A 21352-nucleotide genomic window follows, 5' to 3' on the forward strand; every position below is an offset into this window, starting at 1 on the left:
TCAAAATGCTCGGATGTTTTTTGGGGGTTTTACGAGTGCTAACTACACAAATTGAGTTAAACTTTGCATTATTAAAACATATAGTTTATGTGCATTCCCATTTACTTTTGTCTGTTTTTCCAAGGAGGCCCTTGGTGGCGTCTGCTCAGGAGAGCCTCTAGGAACACGTCCGTCGTAATCGCCGGCGTGTTTATCATTTCAAAAGGATATTACATGATAGATCAGCTGGCCTTTAAAGGTTAGCAGCACGAGACGTAACTCCAACAAGGACAGAGGAAGCTTCGGGCCGCCACTTAACGCTGCATCAAGAGGGATCTAGTCGTGGATGTGCTGTTAAAGTACGCCGATCCTCGAGAACGTGATGACATTTGTTACGCCGGAGTGACATTTTTAAAGGTGGCAATGGAGCGAGCTGGGAAGCCGCGTTTTACCCAAAGTAACCTTTTCTTTCGAAGTTCCTTTTTCTTTCTTTTTTTGCTGACATTTTGAGGGATCTTGGGATGATGAGGTGGAGGCGGGCAGGTTTGAATTTGGCACATTTTAAGCTACTTGCAAGTCGAGGAAGTCACTTCCTTGCTCCCCCCTCTCCCCCGAGATCGATTGAGTCTCCTTTTAGTTTTATTTCATTATTTCATACCACGGGAACGTGGCCCATCGCTAGGAATCTATTGGAAGTCTCCGTCCGACAACGCAGCACCACTGCGAGTCCGAGGAAAGTCGTTTAGAACCGGGACTGTGCCGAAAAGAATAAGTATTACACAGTTTAACAACTAATAATTGCAAAACCAACGTTTTAATTATATTAACACTCAAATTAATATGAGTCATAAAATACTTTTTTTAAAGGTTGATTACGTGCACAAGTTCAAGGCAACAAAAAAAAGAAAGTCTAAATCTAATCATATGCAGGCAAATTAAAAAATAAATTAAAAGTTTCATGTCATTCAGGGTTACAGCAAACCAACAAGTGCTGTAATAAATTGGAGAAAAGTAAACATACATACATTTATGTATGTATGTTTTTAACATTTCAGGATTCTTTGACATTAAAGAAGAAAAAAAAACCACAAACGTCTTTAGTAAAATATGCGGCACCCTCTAATCACTCATTAATAATTAAACCTCTTTTTGTTAGTGTTTAGGAAGACTCATGTACATCTGCTTGTCCATGTTTGTTTCATGTGGTTCAAGTCCCGGGTAGGTTATGGAAACATTTGACAAACGTTTTTTTTCTTCCTCTTCTAGATTGCCTTTCCGCAGAGTCTTTGCAGCAAAGTAAACATGTGAACCAACAACCACTCGGACAGGAAAAGGAAGGCACACCGGGCATTTCTCAAACCACAAATCTGTTCTTGGTGGTCGAACCGCTCTTGGTGGCCGTGTCGGAGTGAGACTGGTAGCCAATGGTCATCTTGGCAGGAAGCCCCAGGCGCTCCTTGTAAACGCTCCTGTCGCCGGGGGGAAATGACAAAATGAGAGGGTGCGTTTATGAATGTGAATGTGCTCCGACGCTGGGGGAACGCCGCCTCACCCGATGAGAGTCACGGCGTCCCGGTTCTCGTAGTCCGATGTCCACACGGCTATTTTATCTCCTTTGGTGCGGATGTTGACCACCGCGCCGCAGACCTGGTCGTTGCTGTCGCCGAAGGCCTCTCCGACCAGGCACAGGAGCTGGCGAGGAACATGGCGTTTACATGAGCTGTGACGAATACAGTGGAACATTTGTGTGCAGGTAAATGTAGTGAGTGAGGATTAACATATGGTGAAATAATTGTCTGGAATGCCGTTGGAAAGAAAGGGACCCCTATTGGACCCCTATTGGACCCCTATTGGAGCCCTATTGGACCCCTATTGGACCCCTATTAGAGCCCTATTAGACCCCTATTGGAGCCCTATTAGAGCCCTATTGGAGCCCTATTGGACCCCTATTAGAGCCCTATTAGACCCCTATTGGAGCCCTATTGGACCCCTATTGGACCCATATTGGACCCCTATTAGAGCCCTATTGGACCCATATTGGAGCCCTATTGGACCCCTATTAGAGCCCTATTAGACCCCTATTGGAGCCCTATTGGACCCATATTGGACCCCTATTGGACCCCTATTAGAGCCCTATTGTACCCCTATTGGACCCCTATTAGAGCCCTATTGGACCCATATTGGAGCCCTATTGGACCCCTATTAGAGCCCTATTGGACCCATATTGGAGCCCTATTGGACCCCTATTAGACCCCTATTGGAGCCCTATTAGAGCCCTATTGGACCCCTATTAGAGCCCTATTGGAGCCCTATTGGACCCCTATTAGAGCCCTATTGGAACCCTATTGGAACCCTATTAGACCCATATTGGAGCCCTATTGGACCCCTATTGGAGCCCTATTAGAGCCCTATTGGAGCCCTATTAGAGCCCTATTAGACCCCTATTGGACCCATATTGGACCCCTATTAGAGCCCTATTGGACCCCTATTAGAGCCCTATTGGACCCCTATTGGACCCCTATTGGACCCCTATTAGAGCCCTATTGGACCCCTATTAGAGCCCTATTGGACCCCTATTAGAGCCCTATTAGAGCCCTATTGGACCCCTATTGGAGCCCTATTAGAGCCCTATTGGACCCATATTGGAGCCCTATTGGACCCCTATTAGAGCCCTATTGGACCCCTATTGTACCCCTATTGGACCCATATTAGAGCCCTATTAGAGCCCTATTGGACCCCTATTGGAGCCCTATTGGAGCCCTATTGTACCCCTATTGGAGCCCTATTGGACCCATATTAGAGCCCTATTAGAGCCCTATTGGACCTCTATTGGAGCCCTATTGGAACCTTTAGAGCGGCGAGGCTACGAGAGGATGTAACCATCTCAGCAGTGTGACGCGGGTAATGGCCGCGTGGCGTGCACGGGGCTCGAGGAGAACGAGCATCGAGACACGAAGCCCAGCGGCCGCAGCCAAACCTACGGTTTCCAGCCAGAAGCGGTCCAGGTCGAGTCTCCTCTGCTGCTTGTTGAGCGTGAGCAGCCAGCGCCCGCCGTGCTTGTTCCTCTCGTCCTCCCACATGGGTTCGATGCCATCCTGCAGCGACGGCACAAATTGTCAAAGTCACTTTCACCGAGCAGCTGCACCAAAAGAAACTCGCAACGGGAATCGGGTCCGCAGCTGGAACACTGTGAGGGGAGTCTGAACTCAACGGGCGTCCGGTGGTGGTTTCACATGTTGGTTGTACGTCTCGCCTCAACGTTCACACGGCAAAGTGTGTTTTTTGAGAACATTCCAAGTGATATTCGATAAAGTGACGGCTCTGCAGTGACCAGAAGTAAAAAAAAAAAAGGCATAATCTATTAATTTGTCAAAAACACACAATGTGAAACGTGCCATGCGAGTGGAGAAAGGTACTTTGTAAATACGAGCCGACCATGTGTACTGCATGCAAATCAAAAGATTAATAAGAATTAAAGAACACTTCTCAATAGAATGACTAAACCTACCCAATTAGCGTGCTTAATTAGGCTACATCTTATACGGTCACAGCTAGCTGGCAAAAAACTACCAGAAGGTGTTATCACGTTTCAACCTGTTTACTTTGATTGAGGCTACCTGAAATGTCATAGAAAAAAAAGTGTCTTTTCACTCCAGTAACGCAACCGAAGCTTTCCTGAAAAGCTGCAGTCCTCTCAGCAGGGTGAGCTTGCACATGTTTCCCGTTTAATGAGATGTAGGCAGAAGACCTGCGCATGTGACGAGTGGTTATAATTAAATTAAATAGGTGTTCTTTTGACCAGCAAAACTGCCCTTTGGAAATGTTCACACCCTTCGCCGCTGTCGTCGTCACCAGTCTCACGGTGTAATGAGCGGCCGCTCACCGCCGAGTTTAGCTCACCGAACTTCCAAACCCCGCCTCCCTGCCTGTCATCACGCCTGGTTGAGTGAGCTCTTCTGCAGATGAGCTCACCTCGTCGAGGCGGATTTATTGGAGTAAATGCTCCCGTCTGCCCTCCAGTCATGACGCTGTTGTTGTGACCGACGGTCTGAGTTGTGAATTCAATCTGGTGACGCTCCGTTCATGGGAGCTTCATTTGACTCTGTCATTAAAACGTTGCAATTTAAGGTCACTTATTCTTCCAAGGATATCAGTTTGAAACAAGTGTTTTTGTTATTTTTGTTATAAATAACCGGCAAAGGATGATATTTCCCCCCCTCCTCGTACTTCCAGTCTGAATGATACCAGCTGCGTGTGTGTGTGTGTTTCTGTGTGTGTGGGTGTGTGTGCGCTCAGGCCGTTTCTTAGTTTGCAAAACGTATCGTCTCGTGAACGTGCTCTTCCACTCACGAGAGAAATGTTTCAGAGCCTTCAATGTGGCTCCTTTGGTTTCATCGAGTCCACGCAGAGAGGATATTGGCATGCACAACTTTGTTAAAAGCTTTAATCTGTACTTGAACCGCTCACTCTGCTTCCACATGAACGGCAACAACTCAACCGTACCTTAAAAAGGGAGTAATCGCAGCCTGATATGAGGTTGCTTGACAATTGGATATGGTTGTAGAGTCTGAAATGCGGAGAGCACAGCATTAAAAACAAAAACATGCATTGAAATGAAATACTTGCTTCAGTCACTCCGTAGAGGTTCAGGAAAACACACAAAAAGAGGATTTATTGCTCCTTACGCCCAGAAATCTTCAACCGTGTCAAATTTGGAGATGAGTCGCAGGTTGGCCTGCCATGTTTTGCTCTTGTCATTCTTGAAGAACCACAGGGACCATCTGGGGTGAGAGGGGGCGGGAAAAAAGCAGAGGAATTTGCACAAATGCAACAAGCTGCTAATTGAGCACGAGCCAACCGAAAGAAACCCAAAGCTATCGACTCTTCCGGAGCAAATGAGCCACGTTCAAACCGTCCACGGCTGTCCAATGGGCCAATTAATTGTGAATGTGGTGTCATGTTTGTTTGAGGCTCAGCAACCCGTGTCTGCATTTAACATCGTTATCTCGTCTTTACTGTCACAATCCAAATCATATTGAGAACTAGGGCAGCGTTGAATAGTTTGTAATTAAATGTCCGCAATCCAACGGTCAAAATGTATTAAAAAATGTTTTAATTGACAAAAATATAATATGGTTCAATCCATATTGTTCAATTTCTTCGAAAACACCATTTTGCATAGCCACAAAGTCCACACCTTTATTAACAGGGGGAGCCAGCAACCAATCGAATAGCACCAGAGATTACATTTATATAACCACAATAACAATGAATCATATTTTTCCAATTTATTTTATGGGTGATGATAATATTTCAAAAACCTTGAATCAAAGTAAAGAGAAAAGAGCAATAAAGTCAACTCCTCCTATGTGGAGCAGGCAGATAGAGAATGGAGATATCCACGGAAAACAGACTGATAACTGGTTTGTAATTAAAGATTTTAAATCCCCTCGTTACTCGAGCTGATTGACAGGTCTCAGGAGGCGGACTGGCCGCTCCACCAGACACATCTGTTAGTCTGAATCGCCTGTGTTCCGATCGGAATTCAAAAGTTTATTGTAAATCCATTAAAGCGACGAGTCTGTCAGTGCGTCTGGGACCAAATAAATGCACGAAAATTGAATAATTCAACCGATACTGATTTTAATGCTTTTGAATGGCATCGTACATGCAGGCCAGAAGATCTAATGAGCAAATATGACAATTGGCCCATCGGCAGGCTTGAGGTTATTCCTTCTCAATATTCTGGCCCTTCATCTGAGGCAGCATGGAGTACATAATCTCTGAGATGGACCTGTACAGGATGTTTATTTCCCCTCTAATGCAAGCTGGGATAGCCTTATGCACCTATAAAGAACAAGTAGATCAATAACATTGATGAACGCAAATAGACTAATGCTTTTTAATCTACACTAGCGTAATTTAGCAATATGGAAAATAATGTTTGTACTATTTTATCTCAACTAATGTCATTTAAAATACTAAATCTGTGGCTCAGTGGTTAGCAGGTCTGTCTTTCAATCAGGGGGTTGGCGGTTCAATCCCCGCCCTAGTCGATGTGTAAGAGCAAGACACTCATCCCTGAGTTGCTCCCTGTAGCTGTGTCTACGGTGTATGAACGTAACATGATGTAAGTCGCTTTGGATAAAAGCGTCACGCTAAATGACATGTAATGTTATGTAATTATTTGCCATTGGAACAGTAAAGTGTTTACAGACCCATTGTTCCTACAGCTTTCAGTTTTTTCTTCTTGACCCTTTTGGACATATACAGGACTGTCTCAGAAAATTAGAATATTGTGATGAAGTTCTTTATTTTCTGTAATGCAATTAAAAAAACAAAAATGTCATGCATTCTGGATTCATTACAAATCAACTGAAATATTGCAAGCCTTTTATTCTGATTTATTGCTGATTATGGCTTACAGCTTAAGAAAACTCAAATATCCTATCTCTAAATATTAGAATATCATGAAAAAGTATACTAGTAGGGTATTAAACAAATCACTTGAATTGTCTAATTAACTCTAAACACCTGCAAGGGTTTCCTGAGCCTTGACAAACACTCAGCTGTTATAAATCTTTTTTTTTACTTGGTCTGAGGAAATATTAAAATTTTATGAGATAGGATTTTAGAGTTTTCTTAAGCTGTAAGCCATAATCAGCAATATTAAAAGAATAAAAGGCTTGCAATATTTCAGTTGATTTGTAATGAATCCAGAATGCATGACATTTTTGTTTTTTTAATTGCATTACAGAAAATAAAGAACTTTATCACAATATTCTAATTTTCTGAGACAGTCCTGTATATCCCTGTGGAATTTAAATATGTGTCAAATATTCACTTAATGCATATTTGTATTCGGCACAGAAGAAAGTAAAGCACCAAACAGTTTGGACAGGTCACAAGAAAGTCTCTCCTCCAGCAGTCCGCGTTTGTGTGGGATGTGACGGAAAATCTAAATAATTAGCCAGCGACTAAGAAATCATCCTAAAATACTAAGTAAATCAAATATATTTTGACATAATGTAACTTTTTTTTGTACTTGAATATGGATATTTCTTAATTAACCACTCAGTTTATCTGGAAAGTTGACCGTTTTTTATTAAAATAAATATATCTATAGTTTATTTTTTTAAACATGTTTTTGTTTTTGGCACACACACATACAGACACACACACACACATGCGCACTGGCGTATTTGCCCATGTGATTTCTCCATTTTGTCTCAAAAGTGGAAGAGAAAACAACGGGCACGTGTTCATTATATTTCCATTTTGGGTCAAACGAAACCTTCTGAATTCAAACAAGTACAGACAATATATTACTACAGCATTATTACAGCTAAAAGTATTACTTTTATTACAAATTAATGTCAATAACTTATTTATATAATCAATGATTGGTCCAAAAATATGCGGAAACCCCACATGGCAAGTTCTAAAAAACCATAATGATGTTCTTGCTCATTTTTTCCCAAATTCTAAATTATTAAGCAGAGAAAACTATTCAGTATTGCATGAGCAGATTAACGGTTATGAAAAGGCAAAACGGAAAAATGGTGTAAATGATCTAAATCGTTTAATGTTTTCTCACCCCTTGAGAATAGCCCGGCACTGAAAATGTTCCCGATATAGTGAGTTTATAAAACAAAAAAATTTAAATATGTAGTTTATATCTTACTTCTTGCAATTCTAGTATAACGTGTGGTAAATTCTGCAGACCTGACATGTGATTGTTTGCTGTCAGAGTGAATATGTATTGCGTTAGAGAGGGATCAATAGACACTGTACCCGCAATATCATTTAGAAGAATTAAACATGCATGTTCTACAGCTTCCATTCATTTAACCGTCTATCTCTCAGGACCCCGACCTGTTCTGGAGGGGGTGTTTGATGTAGGACTCTGGGTTCACAATCTCTAGTCCAGTCTCCTCGGCTCCTTCGTCATCAGGCAGGGTTGGACTCGAGCTGGTTTCCTAAGGAGGCAGTGAGGGAGAGGTGAGGTGCATATAAGGGAGGTAGCCAGTGGGTTTCTATAGTTATTATACATTATTATGTAATAGTAGGATGACATATAATCTCTGATGTAACACATTACCGGCTGTCGTTTACCAACGTTTAAATACAAGCCAATATTTAGACAAAACAATAATGTTTTATCTAATCTTGAACGAGTTTTTCTTGAAAATAAACTCGATTTATACAACAAACACACACACGCACACACACCCGTGACGTAGGCGTTATCTAGTGGAACCCGATATGAACATCTGGAACACATTTCGCCGCAGTTTGTCTTTAACTCTCGTGCCGACTTGTACCAAGACACGAAGGAAAGCGTTCACTTCACTGTCAGGCACAGCCGTGTCCATTTTTACCGCTCAAAGTATCCGCTGTGACGTGGGACCCAGTCTTGAATTCGGCGTGCATTTCATACACCGACGAGGGTTTCTTTCTCTTTTTTTTGCGGGGGAAATATACTTTTACAACTGCACTTTAGCTTTCTTACGGTCATCTACCGTAAAGTGAACCACTAGTCAGCCACATTGCATCTAGAGGTCAGCAAGTGAGCGACGTCAACCAACTTTGACAGCTCAACAATTTCAGTTTCAACAAACCAACTGGTGTGTATATATATATTGGAGGGTTTGTATTGACTTTACTGGTAGTTCAGTCATACCTGTATTGAATAATAGTTACTCAGGTGTGTAGTATTGCGGTTAAGCGAAGTAATAACTCATTTTGTAATGGGTCTCTTGGCCAAAGGTGAACGGCACGTCGGTGAGCTGTAACGTTAACGTCAGCGTTCAAGGGGGGAGCTCTCCACACGCGCACGAGCGTCCCTCGCGCTCGGGTCGCGGCACAGAACACAGTTTAAAGACTAATAAAAAAACAGCAAAAGCGATCGTAACAACTCCCAATTTCCTTTTTGAAGACACGTGTTTAGTCACGTCAACTTTTAAACGTGAAATCGGCGTGGTAATGGCAGCAATAAGCCGCACCTCTCCCCGCCGTAAACGGCTTGATATGTTCTCTCGTAAAAGTACTCACCGGTTCGGCGGTCGCCATCTTAAAAATCTCTGTTAGGGGAGGGAAAAAAAAGTTTCTGTTGATTGGGCCGAGATGCGCAACGTGACGTTCCCCGCTGCGCACATGCGCTGTGAGCCGTCGCTGGCTGGCGGTTTCTACGCGACTCCACCCCTCCGACAGACGAAGGCATGGCGAGCACCGAGGCTAGAAGGGAGTGTGAGACAGAGGACTGCAGCAAGGACGCCAAGCTCCAGTGTCCCACATGTATCAAGCTCGGCATTGACGGCTCCTATTTCTGTTCCCAGGTACTGCTGCATTTTTGTCTTGTCCAGTTTGAACGTTGGATGTAGCCACACACACACACACACACACACACACACACACACACACACACACACACACACACACACACAGACACACAGACACACACCTAGGCCTTTCTCTTTCATCACGCGGTTGCTAACTGCCAAGCTAGGTAGACATGTGTAACTGTGAGGGCTTTTGTAAATGGCTAATTACGAATATGCTTGCTGTCGGTGAAATATCAAATGTTAAGGAGGAATAATGCATTCAGTCATCTTAACTGAGCTGACAGGCCGAGAGGGGAAAGGTTTAAGCGAGCTAACTGTGGGCTGATTAGCTCAAGTGAGTCCCCGGTATCGTCCCTTGCTCAAAATGGGGTTAAAAAAAAGCCCACAGCGCGGGGCTCGTTTGCTGACAGCTGTGTGACGTCATGTACATTTTATTGTAGTTGTGCCAGGCGTTGGAAAGATGAGACTTACTGAGAAGACTGACGAATTGTGCCTGTGAAGTGACACGGAGTTAATGTTGCGTGACAGAGGGTTTGTTGTCACGATCTCTCTCTCTCTCTTTCAATTCAATAGGCTTCATTGGCATTAATGTTGTATCGACAATATTGCCAAAGCATCAAGACACAGCAACACAAAACATATACAATTCATATGGATAATAATAAGACAGAAATAACTATATTGAAAGAATAATGTATCTCTCTCTCTCTCAATTCAATAGGCTTTATTGGAATGAATGTTGCAACAGCAATATTGCCAAAGCATCAAGACACAGAAACACAAAACATATGCAATTCATATGGATAATAATAAGACAGAAATAACTATATTGAAAGAATAATTTCTCACGCTCACACTCCCTCCCTCTCACGGATTCCCAAACGCCAGCGCCTCACATTTGGCTCGAGAGAAGCTGCTTCCCTATCTCCTCTGAGCGTTGGGACAAGCACAGCTCGTCTTTTACTTGTATACTAACAGGGCTTTTAAGAAGTCCCGTGAATCACACTTGACAGTTGCAGATTTTGGGAGCAATGCTTTTTAAAAAACTTCTTCTTGCAGACGCTGCATTGGAAACGTCTCCCAAACAAAGCATTAAACATTAAGCTACAGCAACTGCTCCCTCAGCAGAAGGAGCCTTGGCGATGTTCCCCTAGTCAAAAGCTTTATAAATAGTTGAGTTGGGTTGGCAGTTTAAATGATCTTGGTATTTCACTCTCGAGATCTTTGCTCCGGTTGCAGTTTTGTGGCTGTGCAACCTGACCCCGCTTTCTATATATCCCCTTCTCCGCTGTTGACGATATTGAGAGGAGCAATACATGTCAGTGATGGGTTCAAAGGCTTATTTGTAAAAATCCACGCAATTAATTTTGATGGCACTTTATTCTGTGGTGCACTGCCTGTCACGGTGTGCGTGTAACATCTTTTCAAATTTTTTTTTACATTAGTTAAGTGAACGTTTGAGCTCAATTTGCACAGTCTTGTCATTGCACGTCCCCATTTAGTGTTTCTGTCTGTTTTCTTTTCCAGGAATGTTTCAAAGGGAGCTGGGTGTCTCACAAGTTGCTGCACAAAAAAGCAAGTAAGTATTTCTGGTCGTTGTCAATGTCTACACCTGAGGCGGACTCGTTCTCAGTGTGTGAATACATGTTGTTTTATTACATTTGTGCCAAGTTTTTTTTAAAGAAAGCAACATTTTAAACCGACACGCGGTGTTCAATTAGTGCTCATTTTAAAAGGCAAGATACCCGTTGACTGTGAGCTAACATGGTGGTGCCAGAAGCTTCAGATGCCTTGTGCTGTGTTTTGTCAGAGGACGACAAGAACCAGAATGAATCCAAGAACTGTGTGGAGAATGACATCAACACAGACCCGTGGCCCGGCTACCGCTACACGGGGCAACTACACCCTCATTACCCACTGGTAAGTTCTCGCTGTTCATAAAACTCTGTGCTGTGAGTTGTAACTAGGGCTGCAACTCACGATTTTTTTCGATTAATCGATTAATCCGATAAAAAAAAAAAAACTCATTTTCAAGCTTTATTCAAAGCAGGGTTTGTACAGTCATGGAAAACATGAAATAGTCATGGAATTTTTAAATTTCTATTTCCAGGCCTAGAAAAGTAATTGAAAAAAATAAATTCCCAACATTTTTGGAAAAGTAATGCAAATTTTTTATATTCAAATGTTAATTTACACGGAATATATACGCTATGCTTTGGAATTCTCATTGTTAGTTTAAATACAACATTTTCTCACTTGTTCATGTATCGACAGAGTTTTCACAAAATGTTTAATCATGGAAATTTAGTTTAAAGTCCTGGAAAAGGTCCTGGAGATCCACTGGTCAGCATGTGGATGAACCCGTCACAAACAGACTGACAGCGCTTCACTCTCCTGAGTTTACTCAGCAGACTATTTGTGGGTTAAACGCGTCGGTGAGGGGGCGTGGCTTATCTCAATTGCCTTTCTCCGTGGAAAAATATTGTCCGCCATCCGCCACGGAATAAATAACCACTTTTTCTACGTTATACTTCTTGTGGAAATGTCACCCACGTCGTAACATCTAACGCCCTGGTGTCTGGGTTTATAACGTCACCCGTAGGCGCACACAGCTCCGTGAATGTCACTCCGACGACGGGAATGACTTCCGCTTCCAGCTCCACGTGAGCAGCAGCAGCCAATTAGATTCACTAACGGAGGAGCAGCTCAGTGCTGATTGGCTCTCACAACGCAGCGGTCTGTCTGTCCTCTCCCTCCACTATTTTTTTTTTCTGCGCTCCACTCAACTTTTTTTTATACTCCGCGACTTATTGAGTGCCGTAATAATCGCGCGACACAACGAATCGATCATGAAATTCGTTGCCAACTATTTCAATAATCGATTTTTATGAAACTTGGAAAGAAGGCTTGAGTGCAGATGGGCATGAGCAAGGACACCCTTTTTGTTCCCAGTGGTTGCACTCAGTGGAGCTAAACTGATTTGCACTTATTTTCTCAAATTTTCTAATCATTAACTGCAAAAAGCCTTGACAACAGTGCAACTCGAAGAGTTAATTACCTAATTTTTTCACCACAATGTTTTAAACGTCAACTTCTCCCCTGAGACACAATTGTGAGCTGAAAGGAAAGAATAAACTCGGGCATGTTACATCAACTCTCTGAAGTAGAGATGATGAACCGTCCTTGCTCCACGTCACACTGTAGTTAAAACAATGGAAACATACAAAATTGAGCCATATCCTGTCGGTGCATATTTTTGTCAGAACAAATTGTAACGCCAAATTGCCTCCTTTTAAAGAATAGAGGACAGCCGAAGGGGAAAGAGGAACAGACAGATCGTAACAGACTTATCATAGATAATGGCGTACATTAATTATTTCCTTATCCATGTGCTGATTTATGTGATTTCCATAACACTTCTTTCCTCCCCTCGACTCCCGCTGTAGACTCCCATGAGGCACGTGCCCGGTGACATCCAAAGACCCGACTATGCCGATCACCCCAGAGGTACCTGTGCTCTTTTCTCAAGGAAATATGTTTTCAGCTGATCACATTGGCTCATCGTCCACGTGGGAACATGTTGTATTTTCTTTTAGTTTTTGAAGAAAACGCAGTAACAACACCAAATCAATACAACAGAGTGTTATTTTGTTTTCCTGGAGGCATAGCTGTAATATCCGGACATCACCGGAAACACTTTGTCATGTAGTAATGCAAAACACCAAAATCTGAGATGACTATATTTGAGTGATCAGCATAACAGTATATTTTTTATTCTTTATTCTCATGCATTTCTGGCATTTGAAAATCCACAAGTAGAAAAAAAGGATTGTGATTTTAATGCAAATTAAATGTTATCCTTCTGGTATCGGCAACTTCCAATGAGCACGTTGTCGCATTATTTTGTCCGCTGCGTCCGAAATCGATGATGGAATTATAAGACGGGCGAGCCATCTCGCTTCTTTCTCAGGTCTGTCAAGAGTCATCGATCAGGCAGGTGCGAGCGTCAGCCAGCACTGGCCAAACGTGAGCAATTTGCCACATAACGGTGTTAATACGCTGTTATTACACAAATATATCAGTCGAGAAAAGTGACGGGTCTATCCTCTGTCCATATTTGGTACAAGGGGTTTAACCTGAACCAGGCCGTACGACCAATCGTATCCGATTCATGCAAGGTGAGAAGTATATGGCTGTTAAAAATAGGAATATCATCTATATGTTTAGTTTTTTTTACACACGGGTCCACTGTCGATCGATGCACCAGTTCAGGTATCGGGAGAAACAATTGAGGGCACATTCTGAGCTGCAAGTAGACAAAGCAGTCATCCATGAATGTGCCTTGTGCTTTTCTATTTTTTGTATGTGTTGTGCTGTGCAAACAGGACAGTCACACATTTGCACCCTTATTATGTGTCTCGAGCAGTTGGCTGACGGCTCTACACAGATCTGCATCCTCAGTCGGATTTATAGCATCATGTCACCGGCTTTAGTTTGATTCAGTATTGCGAAAAAAATTGAGCTTTTTGAATTAAATTTTTTACTAATTTGATTTCTTTGCGCGTACATTATATATTCATACAATCTCAGTTCCTGTTTTAGTATTTTAACTGGCATCAGTGTTGCTCAACACCTCATTCTCATACGCCAGCGGGTTCAGATATGTTGCCCTCACGCAGCTTTAATGAGCAGGTGTTAATAAATACAAGACCCCTATAATTGTAACCTAGCGTATTTACCTCGTCTCGCTTCTCTGGGGAAGACGTCCAGTGTGCAACCATGGCAACCTCTCCCTCCTTGTCACCTGACTGCATAGATCCATGCTCAGGTAGTCATGGTTACAGTCTCCTTTCATTCCTCCTGCGATGCATCTCGGGGCCTAAAGCACAAGTTGTTGCAAGCTCGTGTTTTTCAACACAGCACTGCTCTCAGCCAAAGTCAAATCTGGAACAGTTTTTATTTATTCATTATTTTTGACACATTAAATGTTTGTTATTACCTCAAATAAACCCTCGTGGGGTAAGCGGAGCACCCGATACTGAGGACGTATAAATGTGTTCACCCTGTGATTCTCAAGCCTTTTTTCTCCCCTGAGCAGCTGAATCAAAGCGTGAGTAAGTCTAATTGTCGGCTCGGCGGGTCAAAAGGAGTATTAACACACACCTGTCGAAAGTCTGCGTTGCCAGGCAACTGTTGGGGTTCATCTTGTTGAGTTGATGAATTATAGATCAGCGACTCGTTGATCACTCCCGTGCCTTGAACAATATCTGGTTAAATAACGGCCCTAAATGTGCTGTGTAATATAATTGCGCTCGGCTGTAGTTCATGGGGGAGAGCAACCGCAAGGCACCCGGTTCGATCCCCACTCTCCCCATTAGTTGCATGTTGAAGTGTCCTTGAGCAAGGCACTGCGCCCCCAGTGGCTCCCCGGGCGCTTCGCAGCAGGCCACTGCTCCTTAAGGATGGGTTAAATGCAGAGAATACATTTCATACATGTATGTAACTATATGTAATATGACAATAAAAACATCCGTTTTTCGGTATGTAGTTAAACTGCCGGCGCTCCTGTTCTCCGTGCCGCAGTGATGGTCCGGCTCCGTCCCTCTGCTGAGTCGACGGTGCGAGTGTCGTCGCAGCCCCTGCTGTCAAACCTCCTCCTGTGGAGGAGCAGCTCGTTGTCCCCCTAGTGTCGTAGCGCTGGTTCAAAATGTTCGAAATGTGGGCGACGAGAATGTCGTAACAAAGGAACGCTCGAGCTGTAAACCATGAGGAAAAAAAGGGCCTTGACTTTCGGTAAAGGGATTTGAAAGCGGATGTCTACACCGCGTGCCTCGAGCAAGGAGTTCCACAGAAGTCAGACAAAAGGGAATCCTTTACTTTTTCACTGCCGAGGGACTACAGATGCAAATGATCTTAAAGCTTTAATCTGTTACGGTGCATCAAATGTTGGAAGTTAAGTCTTAAATCAGGGGTGTCAAACTCGAATACACAGTCGGCCGAAATAAAGAAATTGATACACGTCAAGGGCCAGATGGGTTCAACATTTATTGAAAACGTATTGAAAGAACCTTAGTGCACATATTGAACCTGGAACTAACAAGGCCTAAAGAGTATTGCCTATAAAACAACATTAATTATGAAATAAAAATGATAAATTATACATAAATATATAGATTTTTTAATTGCTTATGACTATCTGCAGTTTTTCTAGAGTAATTGCAAGTGAAAACATTTTCTTACAGGCAAACAGCCAAAAATAATTTACTTCAAAGACGAATCAAATGTCTTGTAGTAGCAAGAGAAAGAAAATGCAAAAATGAAACTTAAAAACTGAAAAAGCGTCAAGGCACCGTTTGCTGCTCTGTGATGCTCACTGGTCTGAGCCAGACACTTGGCGTCTCATCTTGGATACACGGTCATCATGTCGGGTCAGGCTCTGAGCTGAGGACATCCTCAGGATGGAGTGACGGTGCTCAACAGTCAGACGAGTCCTGTGTGAAATGTTGATCTTCATCACAGGTATGTGCTGCCACACACAGAGAGGTGTGAGCAGCCGGGGGGCAGCCGGGGCGTCGTGTCGGGGGTGCGCCCACAGACTCATGTTGCCTTCAGCGTGTCACTGCGTTGGAGCGCCGTCAGCTCCATGTGGAGATTTGATGGTGTGTTTTCCACTTCAGCTACAAATGGATCACTGAGCAGTTCAAACCGGCTTTTTTGGGCTTCAAAATCAGCAAATCGCCGTGTGAATGTCTTTCAAATGCCGCGCGGTGCGTTTGTCTAGCGTTTTTAGGCGCGCCTGTTTTCCCGACGAGACGCTCATATTAGCGGTAATTAATTCCGAAGAGTTTTATGATTCTAAATCGAAACACGACTCCAACGCGCTGTTTTGCCAAGGACAGTGCATTGTGGGATTTGTAGTATTATGGTGGTGTGTGTGATGTACCGGCGGGCCAGCTCTAATACTAAATAGATTTTATCATGCGGGCCAAAGACGTAAATGGTCCCTTTTTTAAAAATAAAAATTGAAATACATTTTTTTTCTTTTTATACATTCTGTGTGGGTGTAGGTGCAGAAGTAAAATCCTAATGTGAAATTATTGAAGTCTCTTTCTTCAAATTTGTATATGGTGACTGGGGGCATCCGATCATTTTGGACCCGGTGTCTGACCTCGTTTCCTTCACACAGGGATATCTGAATCGGAGCAGTCCCTGAAGGGGACGTCGCAGATCAAGATCCTCTGTCCTGAAGACATCGAGGGCATGCGAGTCGTGTCCAAGGTAACGACGCAGGCCGTCGCTGACGTCACGATTTGTCTGTCTGTCTGTCTCCCCCCTCCCCCCCCTCCTAGTTTAATGTTTGTGTTATTCGCAGCTGGCACGTGAAGTCCTGGACATCGCAGCCCTGATGGTGAAAGTGGGCGTAACGACAGAGGAAATCGACCACGCTGTGCACCTGGTACGCGCTCGCTCGCTGGACCAGCGACGCCTCACAGGCGCCGACAATGAGTCTGACTGTCGTTATAACCCACGTGTGTTTTGTCTACGCAGGCTTGCACAGCCAGGAGCTGCTACCCCTCCCCCCTCAACTACTACAACTTCCCCAAATCCTGCTGCACATCTGTCAATGAAGTCATCTGCCATGGCATCCCAGACCGAAGACTATTACAAGAAGGAGACATTCTCAACGGTACGCTCACTGCACGTTACCTGGTTCGCCTGATTTCATGTATTTATTTTCTGCTTTCTTGACTTGTTTCCCCAACAAATGCACCGAAAATAGAGTCTTCCTTTTTCTCTCTCGTTTGGATGCAGGGAAATGTTTTATTTACGAGAGTGAAGTAAAAAAAAAAAAGAACTCTCCTCTCTGACAAATGGTTGTACCGGCATCCTGAAATGGTGTCAGCGGGAGTTTGGCCAATTTGAGTCTCTTTTTTTTTTTAATGAATATTTCCGCAAAGGCGAAGTCTTCCATCCACCGCTCCTCTCGGAGCGTCTGATGGAGCGCTCGCCATCAACTCGTCTCTCGCTGGGACAAATTGTTTCATAAACCTTTAGCAGTGGGGATTTGCTTGTCAGTTCCCTGCTGCTATATTCTCCCCCCCCCCCCACACACACACACACAATTCGGCCTCTCGAATGGGTCGATGTTTACCTAACGGTGTTTTTCTTTGTGTTAGACACAATAGAATCTAGTGTCATGCAACACAGTGATGGCTCTGACGCATTCACCGTCTCCCTCTTGCACAGTGGACATCACCGTCTACCACAACGGTTTCCATGGCGACCTCAATGAAACCTTCTATATCGGCGAGGTGGACGAAGAGGCAAAGAAGCTGGTGCAGACCACATACGAATGCCTTATGCAGTCCATCGACTCGGGTAGGAACACCATTTCTTTCATTTTGCTGTACTTTTATGGATGGACTAGTCAGGGTATAATTGGATATTAGAAGGACATTTCAGGAGATGCAGAATTTTAATTAATTTCAGAAACTAGCGTTACATGGTTTGTCCACCAGAGAGCACCGACTTTCATTGAATGATCATTTTTGACCTGGGAAGATAACAGTTTTCATGTTTGACCCCTTTCTAAGGTCAGCAATGAACTTTCTATCTCAACTTTGAAGCTAACGTGGACAGAGTTGTCGTATTAATCCTGTAATAGTTCCTTTTAAAAACAGACGGTATACTTTTTGTTTCAGACATTTGCTAATGAGTCATGATCACATCAGTTTTTTTACTCAAATATTAGCCCCAGAATTCCTGTGTCCATCAGGCTATAGCCTACCGTCCATGTATCCTCTGCTTCTAACCCTCGGACTTCCTGTGGTTACAGTGAAGCCCGGCATTCGATACAGAGAACTAGGCAACATCATTCAGAAGCACGCGCAGGCCAACGGCTTCTCTGTGGTGCGGAGCTACTGCGGCCACGGCATCCATCGACTTTTCCACACCGCTCCCAATGTGCCACATTACGCCAGTGAGTGTTTACAAATCTCCTGAAAGTTGCCAATGAATGTCCCGCACGCCCTCTCACCACCGGATGATTTCTATGTTCATTAATTTCCCAGAAAACAAAGCAGTTGGAGTAATGAAGCCCGGCCACGTGTTCACCATTGAGCCCATGATATGTGAAGGTGAGTGTCACAGCACTTTAGTGTGAATAGAACAACAATAGTGATAATTATAAGGATAATAGTCATTTCAATTGATATAATAAAATGACATAATTGGTCCAATTATATCAAACTAAAGCAAGGCTATCGTACTATATCAGAGCTGTCTATGAAACCCATTTGTCTTAACTTTTCATAAGCAACTAATTCAGCTTCATCACATTCACCAGATAATTTATTGCCATTTATTGACAATCAATAGGATTTTAAAGCCTTTTAAGGTTTTTCAATCAACCATATACAGTAAATAGTACTTTAATAACATTGTCACCCTTACGTAATTTTCGCGTTAATGTCGTGTTTTCGAATCCTCATTGTACAAAGACAAATTCATAAAACGAGATTTGTTTTCTTGTCCAAGAATGGTTTATATGGCTTTAGAAGTAGGTTGAGTTCTCAACCTATTAAAACAAATAAAAAAAGTTGTGTTTTTGAAATATTGGTCTCTGTTTCCCTCATACCGTGACTTGTTGACCGGCTCACGGGCTTCACTGCGGCGTCGCAACAAACGGGTCATTAAAATCTTAAAAAGGAATCCAGCGATGTTTGTTCCTGCTGCTCTGTTGAATTGATGCTCTGTTAGCCAACGCCGTGTGTGTGTGTGTGTGTGTGTGCGTGCGTGTCAGGTGGTTGGCAAGACGAGACGTGGCCCGACGGCTGGACGGCGGTGACCAGAGACGGGAAGCGCTCGGCTCAGTTCGAACACACGCTGCTGGTCACAGAGACCGGCTGCGAAATCCTCACCCGCCGCATGGAGGACAACGGGCGCGCTCACTTCCTCAACCAGGTGTAGGCCGGACTGCAGCGCACCAAGGACTGACACCCAGCACCTCTGGGCCTCACACAAGCGCACGCACACACACACACACACATAAACATACACCACACACACACACTCTCCATCTCAGAGGCACCGCCCCTTGAGCTCAGTTTAACTGCGGCGCTCATTGTTCTTTGAATTAAATATCAGTTCCTCAAATTAAATGGAAGTACTTGAATGTGTCTTATATTACCCGTGGATCGCTTTATTAGTGACAACTGTATCCTTTGAAGGAAACATGAACGTATTCATGAGACTTGGTTTCGCTTAGTGGTTCAGGCTCGACATCAGGCCTGTTTTCGACCTCTGGGTTGTGTCACCCAGTGTTTCTTACTGGCTGGCTAGTTGTTGTCTGTGGTGTGTGTGTGTATGTGTGTGTGTGATGCTCAGGGCAAATCCAACTAGTACGCCGTGCTTCGCTTCTTTTCTCAACCTCTGCTAACTTAATCCCAATTCATATGATTTTCCCAGAGACGGATCGAAAAGAATCAGCAATACTAAAGACCAGAGTGAGGCTCCCTGGACTCGGGCAACACGTTGCTCAGCCTCAATCAGTCTGATTTCAGAGCAAGACAATAACATTAGGTTGAAAAATATTTGACTTAGTTTTCCCTCTTTTTTTTACACTATGGTTTAAACGGTTAAAAAAAACCTTATAGCCCGTTGATGGAGTTTGGAGGTGGATTTGTTTGCTCTGAACAGCCAAGCTTACGGTTTCTCGTCTATATTTTAGGCTACGCTAAGGTAACCCCTCCTGGTTGTAACCTACTTAATTTACAGATACGACAGTTGTGTTACTCGGCAACTACTTATCAGAAGCAAAGCAAAATTGGTACATTATCAAAAAATACAACATTTCTGTACAGCCTGGTAAATCAAATGAATCGATAGTTGTCTTGCTCCTCGTTGGCGAACCACAGCACAGGGGCAACTCACGGTCCCGTCTACCTGCTGACGTGTGCAGTAGCGGCACCTGTTACTCTTCACTGAATTGTCCTGTGCAGCTGGAATGTGGCTATTGGCACACAGCCACCGAGCGATCGGCATAGATCCCCAGGATGAGACGCTGAGCCGTTGACCCCGTTGACCCCGTTGACCCCGCTCCGGGGAAGTCTCCCTCTGTGTCTCGCGTGCTCCACAGCCCCGGTGTAGCAAATTGAGCCTTAATGTGTGAAACTAGGAATGAAAAACTCGGCGGGTATCTCCAAGGCACGTTAACCCCTCATCTCGATGGTCACCATTTACCTTGACGTGGGGCGTTCTCTCCCCCCGGTGTGAGCAGCGTTTTTATTCTTTCCGTTATAAGAGGACTAATGTGATCACCGTTTCCTCTGCCATCTTTGTATTTCTTCTAATGGAGTAATAAATGACTCTTCTGTATCTCTGCGTGGGCGGGTTTGTCCTGGGAAGCGCCGGTGATCTGAATCCCGAAAGTGTTTTTTTTTTATTACTAGAAAGGACCGTCTGTGTACCCGGGAGCCTTAATGCCCTTTTTAAACAAAGTGGAGTACGAAGCTGCATTTGAGATTTTATTATGACACTTGGTTTACTTCACGCTACGTTAACTGTGAATGTATCGGTTCCCCTTCAGCTTCATGACGTTACAATGTGGGTTCTCTGCTTCTCTGAACATACATGACTCCATTCAGGGCCCAGAGAGCTGACCAATACATGGTGATTCATGCCGTGGAGGTGTTTGGGGTCATTAACCGCTCGTAAGGTGACTTCTCAAGGTCCGCTTCATTGATATTACATCACGTTTTGCAGAAATATGCCATTTCTTTTTCTTTTTTAAACTGAGGGAGAGAGAACAAATCATTTGTTTACATACATGTATTTTAACGTAATTTTTTTCTCATGTATTTAAAAAAAGAAATAAAAACTGACGTCGAGGAGTTTTATATTTTTCATGACAACTGTTTCATTACACCCTGTCACTTCCTCAATAAAGGCTTCACTGTAACTGCGCTTGGCACTCATCTTTGTGAAACGGACACATAACCTCATTTAAATTTGAATTAATTTCTTGTCCT

At 43.5% G+C, this 21352-nt stretch overlaps 2 protein-coding genes across 2 annotated transcripts; one reads left to right on the forward strand and one right to left on the reverse strand.

Moving 5' to 3' along the window:
- Window positions 1-774: 774 nt before the first annotated feature.
- eif4eb (eukaryotic translation initiation factor 4eb) lies at window positions 775-9118 on the reverse strand. The gene is made up of 7 exons (XM_056426067.1): window positions 9034-9118; window positions 7855-7958; window positions 4665-4760; window positions 4483-4546; window positions 2961-3074; window positions 1532-1671; window positions 775-1448 (listed from the first exon to the last, which is right to left on the reverse strand). The coding sequence occupies exons 1-7, from the start codon at window positions 9049-9051 to the stop codon at window positions 1334-1336; spliced, it is 651 nt and encodes a 216-aa protein (XP_056282042.1). The 5' UTR covers window positions 9052-9118; the 3' UTR covers window positions 775-1333.
- metap1 (methionyl aminopeptidase 1) lies at window positions 9107-21282 on the forward strand. Its single transcript, XM_056426066.1, has 11 exons — window positions 9107-9317; window positions 10851-10902; window positions 11134-11243; window positions 12770-12830; window positions 16510-16601; window positions 16696-16779; window positions 16872-17010; window positions 17571-17702; window positions 18160-18303; window positions 18395-18460; window positions 19126-21282. Exons 1-11 carry the CDS (start codon window positions 9201-9203, stop codon window positions 19290-19292), a joined length of 1164 nt encoding a protein of 387 aa, XP_056282041.1. The 5' UTR covers window positions 9107-9200; the 3' UTR covers window positions 19293-21282.
- Window positions 21283-21352: the final 70 nt, after the last annotated feature.

Source organism: Pseudoliparis swirei, chromosome 11 (genome assembly GCF_029220125.1).
Source record: "Pseudoliparis swirei isolate HS2019 ecotype Mariana Trench chromosome 11, NWPU_hadal_v1, whole genome shotgun sequence".
NCBI classification, from domain to species: domain Eukaryota; kingdom Metazoa; phylum Chordata; class Actinopteri; order Perciformes; family Liparidae; genus Pseudoliparis; species Pseudoliparis swirei.

What these genes read in the sequence shown, in the direction of transcription:
- eif4eb (XM_056426067.1), bottom strand. An exon ending in ACGGTTGAAGATTTCTGGGC is followed by an intron (nt 4,547 to 4,664) that starts GTAAGGAGCAAT and finishes TCCGCATTTCAG; the next exon opens with ACTCTACAACCATATCCAAT. An exon ending in GACGCCGTGACTCTCATCGG is followed by an intron (nt 1,449 to 1,531) that starts GTGAGGCGGCGT and finishes CCCCGGCGACAG; the next exon opens with GAGCGTTTACAAGGAGCGCC.
- metap1 (XM_056426066.1), top strand. Translation starts at nt 9,201, where the DNA reads ATGGCGAGCACCGAGGCTAGAAGGGAGTGTGAGACAGAGGACTGCAGC. An exon ending in GCTCCTATTTCTGTTCCCAG is followed by an intron (nt 9,318 to 10,850) that starts GTACTGCTGCAT and finishes TTTCTTTTCCAG; the next exon opens with GAATGTTTCAAAGGGAGCTG. An exon ending in AGAAGGAGACATTCTCAACG is followed by an intron (nt 17,011 to 17,570) that starts GTACGCTCACTG and finishes CCTCTTGCACAG; the next exon opens with TGGACATCACCGTCTACCAC.